The following is a 23,719-nucleotide window of genomic DNA, read 5'->3' on the forward strand; positions in this document are numbered from 1 at the left end:
GCACTACTTTCCAGGCAGCTGAAGGGCTCAAGCGTAAAGCCGGGGGAGCGGGGCTTTCAAGCACGTGGTCCAGCTCAACAGCCCTGGAGCCTCGCACCATACACACCACAATGCTGGGAGGGGGCACTATACGGCAGGGCCAGGCAGGGGGCGGGGCCTGTTTGAGGGTGACGTGAACAACTGGGTAAGGACCTACCGTTACCAGGCAGGGGGAGGGGTCTGTCGTGAGGGGCTGGGGGCGGGGCCTGCAGGGAGGGGGCTGGGCGTTGCGTCATCCCCGGCGCCGGCCAGGTAGCCAATCACGGCGCGGGGCTAGCAGGGCTGAGCCAATGGGCGGCGGGCGCGGTGGCGCCGGGAAAAATGGCGGCGGCGACATGAGCGGCCCGGGGCTGCGGCCTCGCGCCATGACCAGTAAAGGGCGGAGGGGAGGCGGCCGGCCCCGCCCCCGCTCCCGCTCCCCGGGCCCGCGCGGCGGCGACAGGAGCAGGCGGCGACGCGTGGCGGCCGGCGACGGGGCAGGGGGGCCGCAGGACGACGAGGAGGCGGCGGCCGGGCCGGGCCGCGGGAACAAGGCGGAGGGTGAGGCCCCCCGCGGGGCCCCGAGCGAGCGCCTCGGTGCGGGCCAGCCCCGGGGCTCCCGCGTGCGGCACCGCCGCTGCTCGGGGCAGGCGGCCTGGCAAGGCAGGGGATAGGCGGCCTGGGCCCGTGTTCGCCCGCCCCTGCTGCTGCCGCTGATCGTAATAGTAATAACAACGTCATCACATCATGGTTAGGGGTGGCCTCTGCAGGTGTTGGGTCTGGGGCCGTTGCCGTTGCCAAGCTCGGGCCAAGTGTCATGTGTCTGCCCCTGCTTCATTATTATTATTATTATTATTCTGAGTTGTGCATTGGCTATGCACACTGTGACTACATGTTGGACATCATCACCAAGCTAATGGCAAGCATCCTATGCCTGTTCCTGCATTTTTATTATGTAGCATCATTTTTATTATCATTATCTAGTATCATTTATCAGCATAATTATTATCATTTGTTGTTATTATTATTATTCTATGAGAGTTGTGCATTGTCTGTGCATATGGTGATAGATATCATGGCCAAGCTAACACCAAGACGGACACTGCCCATCCCTGCATTATTATTATTTATTAGTTACATTTAGTATAATTTATTATCAGCATTATGTATTATTATTATTTGTTGCTATTATTATTAATCTGAGAGTTGCGCATTGCCTATGCACATGGTAAATAGATGTCAGATATCACCAACCTAAAGCCAAGCATCCTATGCCTGTCCCGCATTATTATTATTTAGTATTTATTATTATTTAATATTTATTACCAGTATTATTTATTATTATTATTCTCTGAGAGTTGTGTATTGTCTATGCACGTGGTGACTAGATGTCTGATATCATCACCAAGCTAACACCAAGACAGACTATGCCTGTCCCTTCATTATTATTTAGTATGACTTATTATCATTATTTAGTATGATTTATTATTATCATGATTAGCATTAATAATAATGATATTTTCCGAGAGAGGTATTGCCAATGCAGGTGCTGTCCAGATGTCAGATTCATCGCCAAGCCGATGGGTACATGCATCTCCTGACAGCAGCCTGCACATCTTGCCCGCCTTCATCCCCACTCGTCCCCCATATATACAAACATACATGCATGCGCTCAGGCGCCCACACTCAACATGAAATTAATTTTCTGAAGGGCTTCAGCTGCTTCCAGATTCTTTGTTAAAATGGAGGGAATGCGGCCCCTCAGGATCCTTGGTCATTTCTGAACCCCATCATTAGCATCTCTCACTGCTTTGGGGCCAAATTGTGTTATCTCCATCAAGCAAGAGTGGGAGAGAGGGAGGAACCTCACACCTTTGTATAAATATGGCCTCTGTTCAGAAAGTCACAGCATGATGTGGCTTCAGGTGACTTATTTTGAATGTGTAACTTAGCTGAGCTGTGCAGTAGAGCTGGAGGGTCTTTTGCTGAAGCTTTTTTTTTTGTTTGTTTGTTTGTTTGTTTGTTTTTATGCCTTCTTTCCTTGAAGAAAAAGTCTCTTCAGCCTAGTCCATTTTCCATTTCATACCACGGATCTAAATAGGAAAGCATTTCAGTAACCTATTCCTAATCCTAAAAGTTGTTTTAGGGAGATAGATTTCAGCATCCATGAAAGAGCCTCCACCAGAGTTAATGGGATCACGTTTATATGACTTCAGTGTGAAGTAACTTGTCAGATATAGGCCTAGGTTTTGTTCTTTTTTGTTAGAGTGAAATGGGCTGAGACCTGTCGAGTTGTCATTTTATAGGTGCTCACTTCTCCCATTTTCCCTTTTGCAAATATTTAGTTTCTTCTGACGTTGTGGGCACTGGCCCAGATCACCCAGAAAGGAATGCTTCCTGCAGAGCAAGGAGCAATCTTTTCTTTGTGCTAATACCTCTAGGTTTAAGAGTGAATGTGTGATTAAAGTTTTTGTTATTATGAGAGGTGCTAAATGTTGTGGCACCCTTTGTATTCTAAACTTAAAATGCCTTTGCGACAATAGTTTTAACAGTGTAGTGCATTTTTTTTTAATTCCCTTATTCCTGTAGGCTGTGACCATGCCTCCAACACCACCAATTCCACTTCTATAAGGCAGCCATGATTAAACAAAATTCATGTAATTTATTCTGTTTTTCATTGTATCCATGTTCATCTGTGGTATACTGTTCTTGAATAGCTGTGGCCTCTTCATTTCTTGTCTGAAAATGCTTAGTGATTGAGAGATTAGAACGTCTTTGGTTGTATCGTATGTAGCAGCACTTGAGTCTCGTTAATTATAAATACTGGGTCAGATATGAGTTTGAGCTTGTGGAGGAGGATGGAATAAAGCAGGCTCCATGTCCTTGGTTTAGTGTATATGTTGTCAATCCCCAGAAGTAAATTTAGAGATGTGTTTGCAAATAGAAAACTGTAACCTGTGATCAGCACTGTTTGGGGGGTGACAGTTACAACCTCACCTGCATTAAAATATTCAGCAGCAGAGGGGCAAAGAATAAGATAGAAACCTCCACTCTACCAAATGATACCCTCAAGCTTAGTCTTAGCCTTTTTATTAATGGATGATGCTAGTGATGCAATACACTTCTGCAGATCTGGGCAATGGTATTTGACTGTTTTTATTCCTACAGTTAGGTACCAAACATCTTGATGTCCGTCCTGTCATACCTTTTGAAAATGGGTTCGCTCTAGTAATGATGGATAACCCAGTACTGATAAGTATAGAGTCATAGTTTGATCTCTATACCTTTGAAATTGGTAAGGAAACATGGAGAATTGAAAAGAAACATGGAGAAAGTAAATGATTCCGTTCTAAAGACTTATGAAGTGTTTGCTTGATCCTTCATTTGGTCTTGTTTTTTTTGAGCATCTGATCTCTCTTTGTCAGTGTTAATATTTTGACGTGTACTCTTAATGTATATTCACACAGAGCCATGTATATATAAGACTCCAAAGAGATCCCTGAATAGCCGATCACGGTTACCTACCTTCAGTTCTCCTGTCAACGATACCGATATACAGCATGAAATTTTTTGGGATCCTCATTCACCAATTGCATACCAACTAGGTAATTGTCACCAAAAAGTTCTTCTTTGTACTCTGCTTTTTCATAGCTCAATATTAATTTTTTTAAACATATCCAAGGTCTGTACTAAGTGTTTCTGGATCTGTTTCAAAAAGAAGCACTTAATGCCATGTTAAGTTGCACGGTATTTTATTCAGAAATGCTGTGATATGGCACTGAGGAAAGTTACGCATTTTATATTTGTATGATTTGCTTCTGCTTTGGAATACTGCTGTAATTTTAATATCTCATGATTTTTACTGTGTTTTATCTCTTACAGGTAATGAAAAAAAGAAATGTACTACCCGTAGATGTACAGTTGAAATTTCAGATATTGTTAATCGTATTGCTCCTCGGGTAATTATCACTTCCTTTGTAATACTTCACAGCTTATCCAGTAATTAAAGAGTAAAATAGTGTAATGATAGGCTGATTCTGCAAAACAATGTGAAAAAGCAATTTTACTTTTGGTAATATGTAGTAGAGTAAAAGGCAGATGCAGATATGGAGGTTGGGGGAACATAATTCTTAAAATTGGCTTGAATAAAAGTTCCAGGCATAGTATTTGACTAGCTAATCTATATTTCTTTTTGTAAAACCTCTGACTTTATATCCTAAAACACTTTATATTTTTCAGTTAAGAAATTAGTTGTGTGAAATAATGTGGTACCAGTCTAATTTTAAAAAAGATTTAACTAACTTCAAGCTGAGAGCTGTTGGTTTGGTATTTGTAGAAAATGCAGTAGCAGTCATCTTCTGCCACTTTTCTGTTCTGTAAAGTTTCTTTGCATATCATATTTACTCGGTAGCTTCTCTTTTAATTTGTCATAATACAGTTCAGATAACTATACCTTTCATTTAAATCAAGGGATCAAAATTTATCTATTTTTGGGTACCTTAAGCTTTACATCCATGTTGTACCTATAAAATAACTGCTTCTGCAAATGATCTTATATGTTTGACTGACCCTGACCCTCCTACTCCTAGATTGGGCTGTTAGAGCTCATTTGAAAGAGCTTTTCTTGCCTTTAGTATCTTTTTCAGTTCAGTTTCTTCTTTTATTTTTTCTTAGTTGGATTTATTTTATGTTTCTTCTTCTACAGAACTCAGTTTATTTCCTTTGTTGCTCTTCCTTGTTTTCTCCTGTCTTCTCTCTCTCTTAGTTTTATTCTCTTTCCACCACTGTTTTCTTGCGTGTGTAGGACTATGCTTCCTATTGGAGCTGGTTATGCTGCTCAGAGACCTACCATTGGTGTAGGTTTTTCAAAGTCTCGTAAGGATCCATTCACTGAAATTATTTCTGGGCTTAGAATTAAAAATAGATCTAGGAAGCGGCATGAAAATCATACAGTTTGCAGTCTTCTTCTGGCCTTTACCTGTGGCTTTACAACTGAGACCTGGCACTATCAAACCTGAATTTTAGGTGAATGTAAAGTTAGAAGAATGTTTGCACAAATGCAGTGGAGAGGAGGAAAAAAATATGTGGGTGAACCACTTAGGCCAGGGTTCTCTGACTTCTACACTGACTGCATACCCTGTAAACTATCCCTGCTTCCTGAGCCCCACAGGCTCACTCTGCCCTGGGGCAGGGGCAAAAAGCAAAAGCTAGAGGAGGGAGCAGGAGCATGGCCATGGCAGCAGCAATGTGGAGAGCAGTGCCCAGGCGGGAGCCCACAGTTGAGCAGCCCTGACTTAGGCTATGTCTATACTGTGAGGGGCAGCTTTAAATATAATGTTAGGGCCCCCTATCATGAACATAACCCTTCCGGCTAGCGGAGCTTTTTCCCACAGGTAAAACTAGTCTCAGTATGTCCTTCATATAACTTAACTTGAAATAAAGGCTACCAAAGTCCACATGTAATACTGGAACAAGATGGAAAGACTGCATAATAGTTTTGACATAATTAAATGTTTTAATTATTCTGATAAATTAACTTAATCGTGTTTATTTTGAGGTCAAGTCAGTTTATCATATAAATTCCAGTGCACTTTTGTAACTGATGTCTATAGATCAGAAAGAGAACTTGGAAAAACAACCTATTTTAATAGCAGAACCATACTTTGTTTTTTATTACTCATAAGACACAAAATAAGTCTTTTTCTAATAATGTTTCTATAATTTACATTGAAAATGGATTCAGTATTTCAAAACTTAATATTTGGAAAATAATTTTGCATGTAAAATTCATTGTTAACAGAAAAAAATACTACCTGTTCCTTCCCATTTTGTGACTTGTTTCTGCTGTTTTATAATGTATGATCTTTATTAGAAAGTATAATCTACTATATTTACTCAAATACAAAATGAGATTCCCCCCCCATCTGGCATGGGGGAACATGCCCCTCATAATCACATACAAAGGAATCTCACCAAATACATTTGGCTATTAGGGCTGTGCTAAACAGCACTGTTTTGTTTCAACTTCCATTTTGCCCTTTTGAAGGGACAGTGTTTCATTTTGTCATTTGGTTTAGTTTTGAACCACTGTTCCATTTCGTTCCATTGAAACTGTTTTGCTGTTTTGATGAAATTGACGTTTCACCCATAGGTTATAATGGGGAATCATGAAAATGCCTATAACTTTGGCATTTATTGCCTGATTTGGATGAAAGTTGCAGAGATGGTAGCCCCTCCTGGGGGCATGAAGCCTGCCACATTTCAAGGAGATAGGTGCAGAGGTTGTTGTGAAACTGCACCTCAAACAGTTGAAAGCAAAACTCATATCACTTGCCAGCAGCAGCAGCCTGCTGTCATCCCATGCACAGATCTGGGGGCCCATACCCTTGGGAGGGCTGTGGGGCCATGCTGGACTCCTCCTGGGGGTGCGAACCCCCGGATCTTTCTGTGGGTGACAGGAGGCTGCTGCCTGCAACAGATGCTGGGCACAACGCTTGCCCAGTGCCGGGAAGACTGGTGCTGCTGCTGCTGGCCCTAGGCAGCAGTGGCAACCTCCTGTCATGCTGCATGCAGATCTGGGGGCCTGCACCCCCACAAGGGCTGCGTGGCTGTGCCAGACTCCTCCCCACGGAGCTGAGCCTGACAGCAGGAGGCGGGGGAGAGCCACTGGCCAGGGCTGCGCTCTGAGGGGCTCTGCCACTTGATCTCTGCCGCCTCCCGCTGCCAGGCTCAGCTCTGTAGGGCTGCAGAGCCTCCCACTGCCGAGATATGCTCAGGGCTGCTCTCCAAGTGGCTCCACCCTCCGCATGGAGCTGAGCCCAGAGGTAGGAGAGCCAGTGGTGGAGCTGCTCGGAGCGCAGCCCTGGCACGCACAGCCCAGCAGCAGGAGGCTCCGCAGCCCCACAGAGCTGAGCCTGGCAGTGGGAAGTGGTGGAGAGCCACTGGCCACGGCTGCACTCGGAGTGACTCCACCACTGGCTCTCTACCGCCTCCTGCTGCCAGGTTCAGCTCCATGGGGCTACAGAGCCTCCCACCACTAGGTTGCGCTCCGAGCCAGGGCTGCACTCAGAGTGCCACTGACCCTCCCACTGCCGAGCTGAGGTCCGTGGGGCTGGCGGAGCCACTTGGATCGTTGTCCTGGCTCTCCTCCGCTTCCCACCAACAGGCTGTTTTGAGTGCCCTCATTTTGTTTCAAAGCTGTTCTGAAGCCTTTTTTTTTCTATTTTGGTGTTTTGAGCTTGAAATGCGTCGAAACAGCCATCGAAATTTCGCACAGCCCTATTGGCTATCATTAAACTGTGGCCATAAGCAGCATGTGCTCAGCAATGGAAAGCAACTGCGAAGTTGATTAAATGCAGACAACACTGAGCATTACTACTAAACTGATGACCCACGTTGGGCAAATGTGCTGATGGGAACCTACCACAAGAATAGGTTAATGTAGCCCATCTGAATAAGACAAGTGGTAGTGCCCATTAAGCACATTCCTCCTTACCATCAACTCTTTCGAGTCATGGTAAGCCATTAAATTGCATACATTTTGACTTCCTCTTCACTCCCACAGCTGAGCTGTGCCTTTTTTTTGCCTTTTCAAATGATTCCTGTTTCTTCACAAGCCTTAAATGTCTGGCAAACGCTACTAAATGGAGCTACGAACATTTAACTCGGAATCCCTCTATCACCCCCCTCTCTCAGCCTGGCACATAAGATTAATGTAGTCCTGCCCTCCATGAAGTGAAGCTGGACCAGGTTGCCCTGTGCCTCAGCTGCATAAATTTTTTGAAGCATCCCAGGATTCATGACAAGAACACCTGGTTTCAGTCATGAGTATATGGTAAATTACGAGCCTTTGGCTTTGGACTAACATCACGCAGAGTTTGTACTACCTATAAGTAGGTGCCAAAGTGCTGCTCAGAAGTGGAGCACATGGAGTACCTGTGCTAAAACTGACAGCAATTTCAAAAAGCATAACATGCATCAATTCCATATGAACTGAGTGCATTGGTACTATATGTAAATTGTTAAAACCATGTTTAATTTCAAGGTTGTTTTCAATTTGTTCCTCACTGCTATGTGCTCAAGGATAGCAGGGGCTGACAGTAAGAAGAGGCGAGAAGGGGGAGGGACTGCCAAGGGAAACAGTTGGGGTGGGAAGCAGAGAGCAAAGGGGATGCCTGATCCTCCAGATTTACTTTCCCTGCTGTAGGAGTGGGAGGGAGACAAATTAAAGGCAGACCTCCAATAATTAGATTAATTACCTGGAAAATTATAACATTTATAAATTTTCCATCTATAGAATCATGGTCATCTTTTATATTCAGTTAGATACAGTAATTCAGCATTAGGCCTTTGACAGAGTTGTGGGTTTGCTTTTGTTTTTGCCACCAGTTAATTTTCGTTCTAAAATAAAAACATTTCTCCCTTTCTGGTCAGTAAAGCTCAAGTTACTTCCTTTAGCTGGTTCACAATATTCTTGTATGTTCAGTACTTTTTAGCAGTTGTTTGGGCTTGTGTCTAATTCTGATTTTGCATGTCTCATACCTTAAAAGTTTGAGAGCATTCAGGTCCAGATGTGAACCCAAGTGCTGAACAGTATTTCTGTTTAATTTCTGAATTCTGGATATTTTTAGTTGTTCAGAACACTTCCATATGAAAATGGTAAAATGGAATAATTCAAAATTTTCACTCTTGCAGAAAGAGCCCAGAGAAGATTTGCTCAGTTTCTCTGGTTTGTTGTTTCTTCTTTGATAAGTAAACAAATATAGCGTGTCTTAGGTAGCAAATTGGAAAATGTAAAATAAGTACACGAAACAAGCTAAAACAATAAATCAACATTGACCATTCTATGCTAAAAGTTCACATTGTTGTGTTTTACCTATAAATCTGATATTATCTTCAGCCATGCCTGCATACAGAGTTGAACCATTTTAACTAAAGTTGTGGCTTTTAGCAGTTGATGTTCAACAGTAGTTTTTTGCATGTGGACACTGATACCAGTAACTTGACCTGTTGGCTTTCAGCGATATTTGCACCAGTTTTAATCAGTTTAAACACTGAATAAAATTTAAACTGGCATAAACTGTGTGTATAGCAGATTCCTCCTCTTAAATTAAGTAGTACCAATTCAATCTAATTGTTCAGGATGAAAAACCAGCCAGTTATGAAGGATCTCTTCTAGGCACATGGATTGGTGAAAATGCCATTCCCTGCACACCTGCAGTAGCAAGGACAGCATTAAATGGAACAAGGTACGTTCATAGTCATTTCTGCTTCCCCAGCAAAAAACATGTTTTTCATGAAAGGAAGAGCAGTATTTCATTGAGTTAATGAAGGAGTAGCTTATATGCTAGTGCAGAGAACACACAGTAGTGCCTTTTTCATTTGCTTTGTAATCTTTTAAAGTGAGGAATTACTGGTGAGAGTAAAGCACTATGTATTGACTGTTAAATGAATCATGAGAACATTTTCACTGAATATCCGAAATTGCTAAACTTATTAAACTGTAGAGTAAACAGCTATTGGTATAAAGTGATTAGACTTTGTGAAATATTTATTAGTATTCCTGACTTATCTGTGTATTTTCATCTAGAGTTCTTAAAAGAAAGAATAGTGAAGAGGAGCTTATGAAATTGGCTGAGGAATTTGATAAAAATCTGGTTGAGCTAGATGCAGTCCAGGACCAAGAAGTTCATTGCCATGATTTTCTCCAGACTACCTCACAGGCAGAGGCTCTACATAATTCTAAAGATGATGTACAGATAAAAAATCTGAAGTCATTCCTGAATGAAGTTCCTGAAGCAGATGCAACTCTGTCCTTAAAACCAGTTAGAGAGAGCACTGGCATCCGTGTAACGGAGCACTTTCATACTAGCAGTCAGAAGTCTGTAGACCTTGAGGCTGAATTAGCCCTTCGTGCCCTATTTGATTGTTCTACTCAGAAATGCAGTGGACAATTCAGCCAAGGCCTGTCGGGGATTTCCTTAAATAATTGTTTTCATGAGAGGAAAAGTACCCTGGAAGAAGAGAAATGCATTTCTCAGGAAATGACAGAAACAAAGGGACATGTTGGTGAAGAGAGATGTCAAAAGCAAAACTCAGCCACTACGTTAGGAAATGGTAACCACATTGCAGCTCCAGAAACTAATATCTGTTTGCTGCCAAAGCAAAATATAGCTTCCTCAAAGACGGAATCAGTGGCTTCCAGTAAACCTGCTCAAATAGCTCATGATGATTTCGATGAGTGGGATACTGATTTATTGGCAGATGACTCCTTCATAATGCAAATTACTCAAAATCCTGAACTGCTCAGTACAGAAAATGCATCACCAACTACTAAAACATGTACAGACTCTTTTAATGGCATTGGTCAAGCTAAATACAAACCAAATAGTTCTCATTCAGTAGCTGGTATTTCAGCCAAGTCCAGCAGTTCTCAATATGTGCCTCTGAAACAATATAGTAAAACCATACAGGATACTACAAATTCATTTCCTTTTCAGGAGCCAAGTAATGGAACAGAAAATTCAAAGCTACAAAAAGCCAGTTTGTATGGGAAGCAAGATGTTAAAGGTGATGGAATAAATTACGCTGGAAAAGGTGCTCCAAATAGAGGTTCTGACCATACTCCTATTTCAGTACAGTCTGGAGTTAATGCAAAGGAAAGTATTCAGTCAAAAAGTGGCTTCACTACTTATTTTCCTGTAAAAGGATCCTCTTCAGTCTTTGTACACTCTAATCCACATAGAGCACAGACTGGAAAATATGGAAATAAGACACACAATATTTTTCATCAATCATCCAATGTTTCTACTAATACAAAACCTAATGATCTAGTGAAAGTGGTTAGCCAAGCCAGTACAGGTCACCTAAACCAGGCTGAATTGCCAAAGAAATGTTCTGTGTCATTTGATGACTGGAATGAGCCTAAGTTCTCTGATGAAGTTTTAGATATGTTTTGTGAATCTGATAGTCTTTGGGACACAAACTGTGAGGATGATGAATTATTGTATCAGGTGTGTGATGATGTGGAAAAGCAGACTCAAAGCCAACACATTAAACAAGGAAATGAAAGAGACAAAATTATACAAGGAACCAATATTAATTCCAGATCTAGTGCTGATAACAGTTTTATAGCATCTAAACAAGGACCATCTGATCACCCACTAGCAGAAAGAATCAACATAAAAAAGGAAACTCTTTCATTAGACACTTCTCATACAAACTACTCAAAGGTTACAGACAGACTGACTACAGTGGGAAACGTGAACTGTAGAAACTTGTCAAATGTTATAGCTTCAGTCACAGACATTCCTACACTACCCAAGTATACGAATTTTCAGACTTATAAACAAACTGCTCCTGGAACAAATAATGTTCCTGGAAAATGGCATAGGTCTAATTCAGTGCCTGTAGGAGGATGTGATTCTGAAATTGGTCCAATTAGTACATTGAACACACGTATTACTGCTTTTAATAGTAAAGGGTTGCACAGCCAAGATCTTCCACATAACACCGGAAAGATACAAAATAACAGTTGTATTAACAAAATGTCAAATAAAATGTCAGTTGTGCCTTCAAAGTTTACATTCAAAAAGATTAATACTTCTCAGGCTGCTGTTCATGTAGATCCTAAAACTATAGAAGGCAGTTCAGGAATCAGAGTTCCTCAACATGGTTTAGAGGACAGCAAGAATCAACTAAATGTCCCTTTCCATGGGAAGATGGAAATTAATCAGAAACCACCTTTTAAGAGGAAGGTTTCAGACTCTTTTGCACAGTCTACAACAGGTATGTTTCTGTTTTTAAAATATTTTTTAAAAATCAAATTGCCAAAAAAACCTTTGTATTCTAATGTTCAGATGTTATTGAGGTGTTGCTCATTAGTTATTGTAAGTATTTATCCCATTTAGATTAGGGATGATGACATTGTTCCAAAATTATCAGGCTTGCTATCCAGATCTACTGATTTTTTTATTTTTATTTTTTTAATTGAAATAGTCTTTGAGAAATCTTTTGACTTTATCTGAAGAACTGTTTTCCCCTTCATGTTTGCTTATTAAATACTTGGCCCTATTCACAGGTGCTCAGAATCAGTGTATCTTGATGTCAGCAGCATTGCCCAGTAATGTCCTGCAGTTAGGTCAGTGTCTATACTTAGATTTAAAATTTGAATATTAACTGCAAATTAAATGTCAAAATTCATAATACTTCAGCCAGGACTACCTTTAAAAGAGGTTAGTACTGTTAGGTTTCTAAGTTTTGGGCTGTCAAATATGAGATACTTTTAAAGCAGTAGTATCCAACCTTTTGGCCCCACAGGCCAGATGAATGACATGGGGTCATTCTGGGGGCCTGATCCAATTGTATGCCACCCTGTACTCCCTATCTACTGGCTCTGGTCATACACCAGTGCAATTTGGTGTGCTGGGCCATGATATCCAAACCCGCAGGGCCAGAAATTCAGCAGCAGGGTAATGGCACTTAAAGCTGCCACCATTCCCCTGAAATATCTGGACCCTTGCGGGGAGCCCTGTGGGCTAAGTGATACAGCTTTGCAGGCTGGAGATTGAGCACCCCTTCTTTAAAGGCTCAGAATTTCCCTTGGTAAATGCTGAGCGTCTTAGTTTGGGCATCTGGAAACTGACACCTCAAATCACTAGTAAATTCTGAAAGTCTTGGCCAGCAGCAATATTTGGCATGTGCCAAAAATTACCATCTAAATGTATCATTCACCATGTAATGTATCTTAAAAAGTTACGTATTTCCTTTATTTCACCAAAAGTCATAGTCGGTGTTCCCCTGTCGCATTTCTCTACAAAGTTCTGTGTTGAGATCAGTTTTACTAGAGAAACCTGCTGATAGCTGGCATACTTGGCTCATACTTTTAGTATGTTGAATGGTTTTGTGAACCTTTATCAGTATTAAATTTTGGTGAAACCTGAAGAGCTGATGTTATAAAAGTAGACTGCTGATAAAACGTATGTCAATCTCCAGGTTTGAGAACACTGTTACAAAAAGTGTCATGCTGTTCAACACCTCTTATTCCAAGGTATCTGTACTTCCTGCTTTTTCTTCCAGTGCAACCAGATAAATAGGAAGCAACACTCTTAAATACTACTAAAAAAAATCCAGACTTTTCTGTAGACCAAACAGTGGAAAAACAGTCATTGGTATCATTGTTTGGAGAATTCTCTGGTCAAAATAATCTTTCAGTGCTTCAATGACAGTAGCCTTTGGCTTTCAAGATAATTGTGGATATTTTTGCTGGCAAATTGGTATAAATTACTGTATTTGTTTTCTGTGACATTTCCTGATTTACTATTTTAGGGAGTCAACTTTAAGAAATAAATAGCTTTCCATAGTAGTAATGCTTGGACCTATTGACAGCATATGCTATTCTTTAACTAAAATGTAGAAAATTTGGACAAGAGCAGCATACAGAACTTGTGGTACTGTGTTCAGTTATTTTTCTAGTGGTATCCTATGATTCAATCTTCCTTTTTTTTTTAATTCTTGAATGGGTCTTGTTACTGTGGCATTAACCTCAGAATTAAGATCATGATATATAATCTCCATAGCAATCTGCATCTATACTTTTCCACATTTGTTTGACTGACCTTATGCTCTTGGTCTTACTGTCCTTGATCTTATTTTCCCTGAGTTATAAGGCCATTTGTTCCCAACTATATTAGTAGGAAATCAAAGCATCTTATGCACTGTTGGTGAAATACTGGACATATTGAAGACGTGGGAAGTTTTCCCACTGATTTCAGTACAGCTGAGTTCTAGTGCATACAATTTTGTAAGACAGTACATAAAACATTATTCTTAAATATTGTGTCCCTGCCTCCTTTGTAGAGTGTTTTATTGCTTTTTACAGTGATATAGGTTGTAGCTGTGTTGGTCTAAGGACATAGGCAGACAAGGGTCTTTGGGTGAATCTGATATCTTTTATTAGACCAACTTAAATAGTTGGAAAACAATTATTAACAATTATTGCTTTTTACCTTTTTTTTTTCCAACCATTCTGTTTCTTTGTATTACACCACTACTATACCCAACCCACATTTTTGTACAAACTTTATTATGCCAGTATCTCTGCCTAATGCAATCAGTTGTTAAGCCCTTTTCATTCTGATACCCTCAACTTTTTTAAATCTGTTATCATCTTGGTTGACCACTGATTATAAGGTTCATTTCAAGGGCACTAAGGTAAAATTTCCCTTAAGCAAACGTCTACTGCCTAATACCTCGGGAGATAGCAGGCAGTAGTCATTCAAAGGTCATACATGTGTTCCTTTCTGTCTTTGAGGATGGAAAATAGTGAGCCATTTTAATTTTGGTTCCTCGTGTATTAGTCTGGTGTGCTGCATATCTTCAGACGTTCAAGATGGGCAGCTTAGGCCAGTATACGTTTTAACATGAATGTCTCTAATGTATGTTTTATATTTGCAGTGTTTGTGATGGAACAGAAAAATAGAAAATGCTCTCAAGAAGAGATTGAAAAAAAAAAGCAAGAAGCTCTTGCACGACGAAAATCTAGAATGCAGGCACGTCTCAATAATACTTGAACTTCGTTTTGGATTTTTCTTCTGCTAACTAAAAAAATCAATGAAGGAACTGACTTACTGTCTTAAAATGATCCGTGATTCCTGATTTTGATATTTTCTTACCTCCTTCCTGAGATATTTTGAAGCCTTTGTTAGATCACTGAAGCACTTGCTTACTGTCATTTATAAAAGGATTACAGTTCAGAGAACTTTTTTCTTAGCAGCTATTCCAGTGAGGTTCAGTACTATTCAGTACTATTCAGTTCTCTCCAGTACTATTGCATATTGCAATTGAGTGGTTTAAAATTCATGCGAGTTATAATTAAAGTATTTTTTAAAAGGATTAAAGCCCTTTAAAGTTTATTTGCCTATTTCTATTTTTTTGTGTTTTTTCTTACTTATTAGAAAGCTCTTGTAATCAAGAAAATGAGTGTGTTCAGCCATTTTATAGTAACTGCTTTTATTCTCAAACTGGCTTTAATAAACTTGAAACATACCTCATGCTAAGTTGAAGCCTAAAAATTCAGCTTTCAAAGCAGGATCTAACACTCGCTGACTGAAATAAGCTTAGGCATCAGAAAACTAGTGCAAATACAAGCAATTTGGAGAGATTAGGGTCAGTCTATTTCTATTAAATAACAGTATGATCTACACAAGACGATGAAAGAGTCTACTATAGCAGCTGGCTAATCTGCAAGTTAGAATGTCCTGAAAATAAAGTAAACTGTTCTCTTTTATTATTTCCATTAAAAGTTGAAGATAATTTCATGATTAATGTGTCAAGTGGCTAGTTAGGCCAGCCATCCTGAACAAGATATCATGGGGCTAATAATAACGCCATTAGTGTTTATTTTACTGGGCCAATTTCGTATAGTATGGTCAAAATAGAATATACTGGGCTGGTTCTTCAGTTGGTGTAAATCAGCATACCTGAAAAGCGTTACAGTCAATGAAGTTAAGGATCAGTGTGTACATTGTGGAAAATAAATTTATTTTCAGTTTTTAGTTAGATTTTGGTGTAACCCTTGGTCAACAAAGAAATGAAAGATGGTGGATCAAATGCTACTCTCATCCTAAATTGTTCTGATTTAACAGAAGGGTTTATTGATTTCACTGCTTTTACATGATATATGGAGAATGAGCTCAACTTGTAAAAGTCTTTGTAATTAAGCTGGTAGATGTTTCACAACTTAAATCATTGCCACATGAATGCAGTTATAAGTGCAATTTATGACTGAAAAAGTACTCTCTAGTTTAGTAAATAAGTTTCTAAAAACTTTCACACAATCTCAAAGTCTTCATTTCTTGAAGAATGTACTTGTAAAATTCAAATGTAAATAATGTACATTTGTAAACCATTAAACTTGCATTTTTTTAAGTGCTCTGTTCTGGTCCGTGATTGAGGTATTATCAGGCTATGTAGTGAATTTTGAAGCATCACAACTGGAGAAAAAAGAGGGATCAGAGCAGTCTTGTGGTTAAGGCCTTGGCTTGGGACTCGGATCTGAGTTCTGTGCTCAGTTTTGGCATAACTTTCCTCTGAAACCTTGGGATCTGTGTTTCAATTTCTTCCATGTAACATTGGCTTAATGCTTTCTTGCATTAGGCTTCCTGGGGTAGGAGCTAGCCCTGTGGGCATAGACGGACAAAACACATGGGCCACATCAAGACATACATGGACCTGGGGTCCTCCTAGGGCTGCAGCAATGGCGATCCTCCCACACACAGCCTGGCTGGCAGCAGAGTGTGGCTCTGGCTGGCACACACTGCTGCTACATCTGCCATGCCTCTCTTCTTTTCCCGTGGGTTTTTGACTCCTGGATATCCAGGGGTCAAGAAAACCCTCTGTGCCGCTCCCTTGCAGCGCAGAGAACAACTGAACACGTGACGTGGTGTCGTAGATGTGTCTAAAGCACCACATACTGTACAGCTGTGCTCGTCTGGATGTGGCCGTGTAGTGCCCCAAATGCCTTTAAGCTTCTTCAGAAGTGAAGGTATAAATGAGATACTGTGGTGAAGCCTTACAAATCAGACTGAAACACTTAAGAGTTGACCTGAATTCTGAAGCATTTGAGGTATTTGTTACCCTTCAACACAGCCTGATAAACAGTTGGTCAGTCTGCCAACATCCCACGCTGCTCTGCTTTTTGCTTTTCCCTTCCCCTGCTGCATTCTAGATGGCACCTCTGAATCCAGCTATGCTGCCCAAGGGTCATAATCACTGCCCTACCTGTACTAGGTGCAAAGGCATCCACCTTCTTAAGTGCCCCCACCCTGAAACCTGGCTTCCCTAGTGTAGCTCCTCAAACACCCATTTACCTACCACAGTACCACCTATAACCCCCCAAAATGCCTGTGCCTCCAAAGTGCTTTCTGACCGGAGGCAAGAACACCCAAAAGTCTCACTGAAACCAGGCCATATATGAGGATCATTACAGGTCATAGCCAGGGTTGGCATCAGAGATAGGCTAGGGTGAAAGTGTAGTCTGAGAACCAGAGGTGCCAGTCGTGTCAAGTGCCCATCAGATGACATGCCTGTACTTCAAGGAGTTCTCATGGATCCTTGCTGGAGACAACTCCATTGAGTCTTACTCCCTCATCAAATGGGGTGGGCCTAAAACCAATCCAATGTCATATTTTTATATTCAGTAGGATCCTATGTTCAGTCAAGGCACCTTGGGGCTGTCGTGCTGCTGGTACTAATGGTGGTTCCTTGTTAGGAACTTATCTGGAGAGAAGTTGATGGTGGATTACCTTAACACTGTTCTTGATGTTTGTCATAAAACTACTGGACCAAAAATGGTATGCACAGTTCCAAATTTGAAGATACAGCATTGCCAAGAATAATGCAACTATACACAGCTGAGAGTGTTCAAACATTTTGGGACTGGAGAAGCATGTAACATTTTCGTGTGCAATCTGTCACTTGAAAGTAACCTCAAGTAGCAAAAAGCATGTTAGTTCTAAAATCATGGTCTGAATTGTATATCTAACACAAGTGTTTATTTTTTCCTTCACTTTATTCTAGAAAAATGTAAAGTATCTGGGGAAAATGAGATCAGAGAACACCAAGTATAATATTGGCTAAGAATTTACCTTCTCCATTGCTGTGGAAAAGGCCTTTATAATCAGCACTCTGAATGCAGGAGATATAAAATTTTCAGTGTGTTGGTACAGACATATAAAAAATAATACTTTTGCTATTGAAAAGGACACAAGTTAGACTTCAAGCTAGAACAGTGTTCAGTCTATCTTAGAAGGATATTTCTGTGGAAAAGGCTCAGTAATATGAAACCTAGATGATTTCTGTTTAGAAAGATATCAGGCTTAGTTATTTCTATATTTTATTTGAGATGAGAGAAATGAAGTGGAAGGAGAAGAATTCACAAGAGTTCATCAGGAAATGATTAAACATTTTTATTTCAGAAGATACCAATTCTTCAAAATTGAAATGTTCACAAAAATGTATCTTGATGAAGTGAATGACGTTTTAGATAATGTTTCTAAAGAGATGCCTCCAACAGATTAGGGTACTCACTTGTAGTGTAAAAGATCCTACTTTGATTCAAGCAGGGATTTGAACCTGGGATTCTAGGTGAGTGCCTGACAACTAGATTATTGGCTATTCTAGAACTAAGTATGGAGTATGGAGGGGTATCTCTCTTTATGCAAAACTTCAAAGTTGTTTCATGAACCAAAACTATTTTCCAGTGAGCTTTGCTGCTTCTACTGATAAGCAAAATATAAAGAGTGCATCTTCCAAAGATTTTGGACTAAATTATACTCATCTCTAAAAAACTCTTGTGGAAAGAAGTTTTGGAGAAGCATCTAGTCCTAGGATACAGAGACATGCTTTCTGTGGGGATGCGCTTGTTCTATTAGACCAGGGGCAGGCAATTATTTTGGGCGGAAGGCTACTTACTGAGTTTTGGCAAGCCATCAATGGCTGCATGACAGGCAGCCAGGGGCAGATAAATATTTTCTAAAATTTTTAGGGGCCCCATGGGCCAGCTAGAATGGCCTGATGGGCCACATCCGGCCCCGGGGCTGCATACTGCCCAACCCTGTATTAGACTCTGTCCAGATGAATGGGGATGTTTGTTTCCCTGGAGATGAGCAGCACACCTTGTGCTGCTGCTACTTGTCCCTAGGGAATGTCTGTGCCACGCACACTGGTGTGTGGCAGTTTACCTCAGGTGGGGTAGGGGAGGATCTTTTGTCTCCCAAGATAGCAAGAAGAAGTCACGGGGCATATCTACACGAAGCAGTTAATGCCCTTTGGACTATACTGCACGTTAACGTGTCATGCAAAAACCCTGCTAATGCACATTAAGCATCACCTAAAAAGGTTCACTTAACGCACCATAATTATGGCACATTAATGAACATTTAGAGGCATCTATGGTTCAGTGGTACCATCCTTCTTTGCCCCATAGGAGACCTGGGTTCAATTCCCAGATGCTTATACAGATACAGCCATGGAAGCACCAAACATTTGGACTCAGTCTGGCCTTTGGATTCTGTCTCAGTGGCCTAAAGGAGCAATGGAAGGTCCAGGAAGCCTCCACCCTTCCAAAATTCCTGCCTAGGCATATGCATTGAAGGTCTGGGTGGCCTCTTATGCATACCCCATGATCCAGAAGGACTGATGATTGCTAAACAATGAACGGGTAGACATGGCCATTGTGTTTCAGACTTCACTGAAACAAATCCTCCAAACCACCCCTTTCTAGGTAGGGATCAATATACTGCATTATCCTTATATGAGCACAGCTCCCTCTTCCCCCACCTCCAAATCTGCTTAGCTCTGCTGTCTGGGCATTATGAAGAGTCATGTCTTTGCCAACTGCTTAAGTTTTTCTAGGTTCTGGAAGTGTGATACAATTCTATTCACTCTAAAAGAGAATTCATACCTTTGACTCTAACCCTCTTCTTTCTACTTCCTAATGATTTTTCTCATTCTCCTTCATAACTTATTTTTACCTAACTAGCCAAGAATTCAACAAGCAATCAATGTGAAACTTGCTTTCTGATAATTTAAGAATATTGTACCTATTGGTTCCAAATTTTCTGCTTGAAAAACTCTTGACATAGCTGTTGCACTTAAAGACCTGTCATTTTTTGGTGTGTCTTTTCAAACTCTCCTCCTTTTCAGCTAGAAATATTTTAATCTATATTCAGTTACCTGATTCAAGCTTGCTCTCAAGACAGCTCTCAAAAATGCCAATTTTTAGCTTTCATACATTCATAGATGCTAGAGTCAGAAGGGACCTCAATAGATCATCGAGTCCGACCCCCTGCATAGGCAGGAAAGAGTGCTGGGTTCAGATGACCCCAGCTAGATGCTTATCTAACCTCCTCTTGAAGACCCCCAGGGTAGGAGAGAGCACCACCTCCCTTGAGAGCCCATTCCAGACCTTGGCCACTCTAACTGTAAAGAAGTTCTTCCTAATGTCCAATCTAAATCTGCTCTCTGCTAGCTTGTGGCCATTATTTCTTGTAACCCCCGGGGGCGCCTTGGTGAATAAAACCTCACCAATTCCCTTCTGTGCCCCTGTGATGAACTTATAGGCAGCCACAAGGTCGCCTCTCAACCTTCTCTTGCGGAGGCTGAAGAGGTCCAGGTGCCCCAGTCTCTCCTCATAGGGCTTGGCCTGCAAGTCCTTAACCATACGAGTGGCCCTTCTCTGGACCCTCTCCAGGTTATCCACATCCCTCTTGAAGTGTGGTGCCCAAAACTGCACGCAGTATTCCAACTGCGGTCTGACCAGCACCCAACAGAGGGGAAGTATCACCTCCTTGGATCTGTTCATCATGCATCTGCTGATGCACGATAAAGTGCCATTAGCTTTTCTGATGGCTTCGTCACACTGCCGACTTGTGTTCATCTTGGAGTCCAAGATCCCTTTCCGATTCCGTTCCACCAAGCAGGTCATTTCCTAGGCAGTAGGTATGCTGGACATTTTTCCTCCCTAGGTGCAGCACTTTGCATTTCTCCTTGTTGAACTGCATTCTGTTGTTTTCTGCCCATTTGTCCAACCTGTCCAGGTCTGCTTGTAGTTGTTCCCTGCCCTCCGGCGTGTCCACTTCTCCCCATAGCTTTGTGTCATCTGCAAACTTGGACAGAGTACACTTCACTCCCTCGTCCAAGTCGCTGATGAAGACATTGAAGAGTATCAGTCCAAGGACCGAGCCCTGCGGGACCCCACTACCCACACCCTTCCAGGTCGATACCGACCCATCCACCACGACTCTCTGGGTGCGACCCTCCAGCCAATTCACCACCCACTGGACTGTGTAGTCATCCAAGTCACAGCCTCTTAACTTGTTCACCAGTATGGTGTGGGATACTGTATCGAAGGCCTTCCTGAAGTCTAAGTATATGACATCAACCCCTACTCCTGCGTCCAGGCGTTTTGTAACCTGGTCATAAAAAGAGACTAGATTAGTCAGGCATGATCTACCTGCTACGAACCCGTGCTGGTTTCCCCTCAGCATAATTTGCCCTGCCGGGCTCTCGCATATGTGAGCCTTGATAATTTTTTCGAAGACAAGGTTCTTTAGGTAAATGTGATATATTTTATTAGAGAACTCAATAGCTGAAAAAATGTTCTTTGCAAGCTTTTGGGCACAAACATCCTTCAGGCATAGGGAGAGTCTACTGTTGTTTTGTGTTCTGGATGGAAAAAAAGCCAATATGCAAAATGCAGGTCTTTGAAAATGCAAATGCTTGGCAGGGAGGATCAGAGGCAATGGAAGACAACAGGTGTGAGACAGGTGTGGGGGGAAGAGAAGGGAATGTAGACCTGCTAATAGAACTTAGCTGGTAAAAGATAGAGAGGTTACCTGGGTTATCAGATGGCAGGCTGGTTATAATGTACCATGAATCCAATGTCTCTAGTCTATGAAGCTTTTAGCTTTCAGGGTTTTTTTGACCACAGAGAAAACACCACAAGGGCAGTTATTCTGTTGCAAAAACTCAGACTACAACAGGTCAGAATATTTTTTCACACTATGGATTCCTAGTTGAAATCTCTAGGTTTATTTTGCAATTCATGTGTAGGTGTTTGCACATCTAAAAGTGCTAATATTGTGCAGTATTTTACAGCACCCTTAAAAGGATATTGTTCACCCCAGTTTCCTGTGGCACTCTGATTGAGAATCACTACTCTGAGCCATTAAGATTTACTTGCAATCCTTACCCTCAGTAATGATCCACAGACGTCCCATCACCATTACATGCTTTATTCATCTTTTATGTTCAAGTAATTGAGTTTAAGGTAAAATTAGAAATGGTCTGCAATGTCAGTGAGCAATGCCCTCTCCCTGACCAGGTCTATGCAAGCAGGTGGGTAGCAGCACAAATTTGTGCCACTGCCTGTGTACTTTGTAGCAGCAGGGCGTATTGTCCCACTGCTCCATGTGCTGCAGGGTTGGAGGGCCTGGCTGGGGCTAACCATCCTCTGTGCTGAGGTGCACAGTGCTCCAGCCAGCCAAGGAGTGGAGATGGGGAAGGAGGCAGCCCATCCTGGGGCACAGGACGCCTGTGCAGAGCCCCTACACAGGCATCCTGTGCCCCAGCCTGCTGCTCCCTGCCTGGCTGGGGCGCACTGTGCCTGGAAACGGGAACAAGCAGGCTCGGGCTGACTGCTCCCCTGTCTCTGTGCACCTCAGCGCAGAGGTTCCATTGCAAAGCTCCTGCATTGAGGCACATGGAGTCCTCGAGCCGAGGCACGCTGTGCCCCAGCCAGCCACAGAGCAGCACCTGTGCTGGCCCCAGCAAACTTACCAAGGGTTTGGGGGGCCTCCCAGGGCAGCAGCAGTGCCAAGCTGGCTGCTCAGAGCCAGAGCACCAGCCAGTCTCATTTATGGCAGCACATGCTGCTGCCACATGCACCACACTGCTTTTTTTAGTGGCAGTTTTTTTTGACACTGGGATTTCTTCATGTGATGCGTCATATGGGTTTGAGGCTCTGCAAACCTTATGTGCGCATTTGTTGGGACACGCTGAAGGTTTTCAGAATTTGCTTCCTTCCTGATATTTGGGGCAGTCCATGAGAAGGGAGTTATGGCTGGGAAACCTTGAGGAAGCATGCAACCCCCCCATGGTGTGTGGCCCAGTCACACGCAGGAACCATACGTGGTCCCCCGGCTGCTCCAAACTTGGATAGCCCTGTCTTACCACATGGTACTAACAGTGCAGTTCAGCCTAAAATGTTATCCTTTTGCTAACATTTATTGATACGCATAGTTAATAAGATTCCCTTTTTTTTTTTAGCTTGACAGTACTATTAAAATTCATATGTGATTAATCTATTCATCTGGAATAAATTTAAACCCCAGTTTACCTTTTTTCTGAAGCAAACACAAGGAAATATTTGATAAAATTCGAAAGTATTGTGTTTAATATGGATAAAAAGAAATACTTCTTATAGAAAGTCACTTAACTAATAGAATCAGTAAAACAGCATAGTATTTAAGAAAAACATCAAGGAAATTTTAAAAAGTAATTGGAAAAACAGTTGTAAGTAAACCTTATGCCCAAGATTTGTGGGAGTAAGAGTAAAATTCCAGAGATTATGAATCTTATTTTTATCTTCAAAACAAGCTGGTCACCACCAACTGCTGTAAGGAAGAATTATATCCCTATTGATTTGAGAGAGATTTTGTGAAGTGTATGAGATATTAGGAACTTAAATTCAACTGAAAGTCGTCATGACTTGTGCTCTTAAATCCCTGTAGTTCTACTTAAAATCTTTCCCCAGGTTTGGGGGTGCAAAGTGTATTATAAGGACTTTATCTCTTTCTTTAGCAGGGGTGTCAAGGATATGGCCTGTGGGCAGGATATGTTCCATGTAGCTGGGGCATCTCATCCATTGGGGTTCTAGTGGGGACTGGAAATTTGGGGCCAGGGCCCACCGCCAAATACTGGGACATGAAGCCCTGTTGGCGACATATTTCAGAGGTGGCAAGGCAAGCAACAGCTACATTAACCTCTTATAACAGGGAGCCAAAGGCATCTGTTACTTTAAGAGAAAAGTGTAGCAGGCCAAGCTTGCTGTGTGGGGCAAATCTCCAGGCAGCCTAGGAGGAAAGGCTGCCAGCGCCTAGGTTAGGCTGCAGCAGAGGAGGGCAGGCAGACCATTAAGCAA

At 41.8% G+C, this 23,719-nt stretch overlaps 1 protein-coding gene across 2 annotated transcripts; it reads left to right on the top strand.

Moving 5' to 3' along the window:
- Positions 1–346: 346 nt before the first annotated feature.
- ETAA1 (ETAA1 activator of ATR kinase) lies at positions 347–15,945 on the top strand. 2 transcript variants are annotated; one of them, XM_059720000.1, is made up of 6 exons: positions 347–615; positions 3,486–3,623; positions 3,901–3,977; positions 9,160–9,266; positions 9,608–11,805; positions 14,473–15,945. In XM_059720000.1, exons 1-6 carry the CDS (start codon positions 375–377, stop codon positions 14,586–14,588), a joined length of 2,877 nt encoding a protein of 958 aa, XP_059575983.1. In that variant the 5' UTR covers positions 347–374; the 3' UTR covers positions 14,589–15,945. The 2 variants fall into 2 exon arrangements, with proteins under 2 accessions (XP_059575983.1, XP_059575987.1); XM_059720004.1 differs by having other exon boundaries at positions 347–579.
- Positions 15,946–23,719: the final 7,774 nt, after the last annotated feature.

The sequence above is a fragment of the Alligator mississippiensis genome, chromosome 1 (genome assembly GCF_030867095.1).
Source record: "Alligator mississippiensis isolate rAllMis1 chromosome 1, rAllMis1, whole genome shotgun sequence".
NCBI classification, from domain to species: Eukaryota; Metazoa; Chordata; order Crocodylia; family Alligatoridae; genus Alligator; species Alligator mississippiensis.

What these genes read in the sequence shown, in the direction of transcription:
- ETAA1 (XM_059720000.1), top strand. Translation starts at nt 375, where the DNA reads ATGAGCGGCCCGGGGCTGCGGCCTCGCGCCATGACCAGTAAAGGGCGG. An exon ending in TTAATCGTATTGCTCCTCGG is followed by an intron (nt 3,978 to 9,159) that starts GTAATTATCACT and finishes CTAATTGTTCAG; the next exon opens with GATGAAAAACCAGCCAGTTA. An exon ending in TTTTGCACAGTCTACAACAG is followed by an intron (nt 11,806 to 14,472) that starts GTATGTTTCTGT and finishes TTATATTTGCAG; the next exon opens with TGTTTGTGATGGAACAGAAA.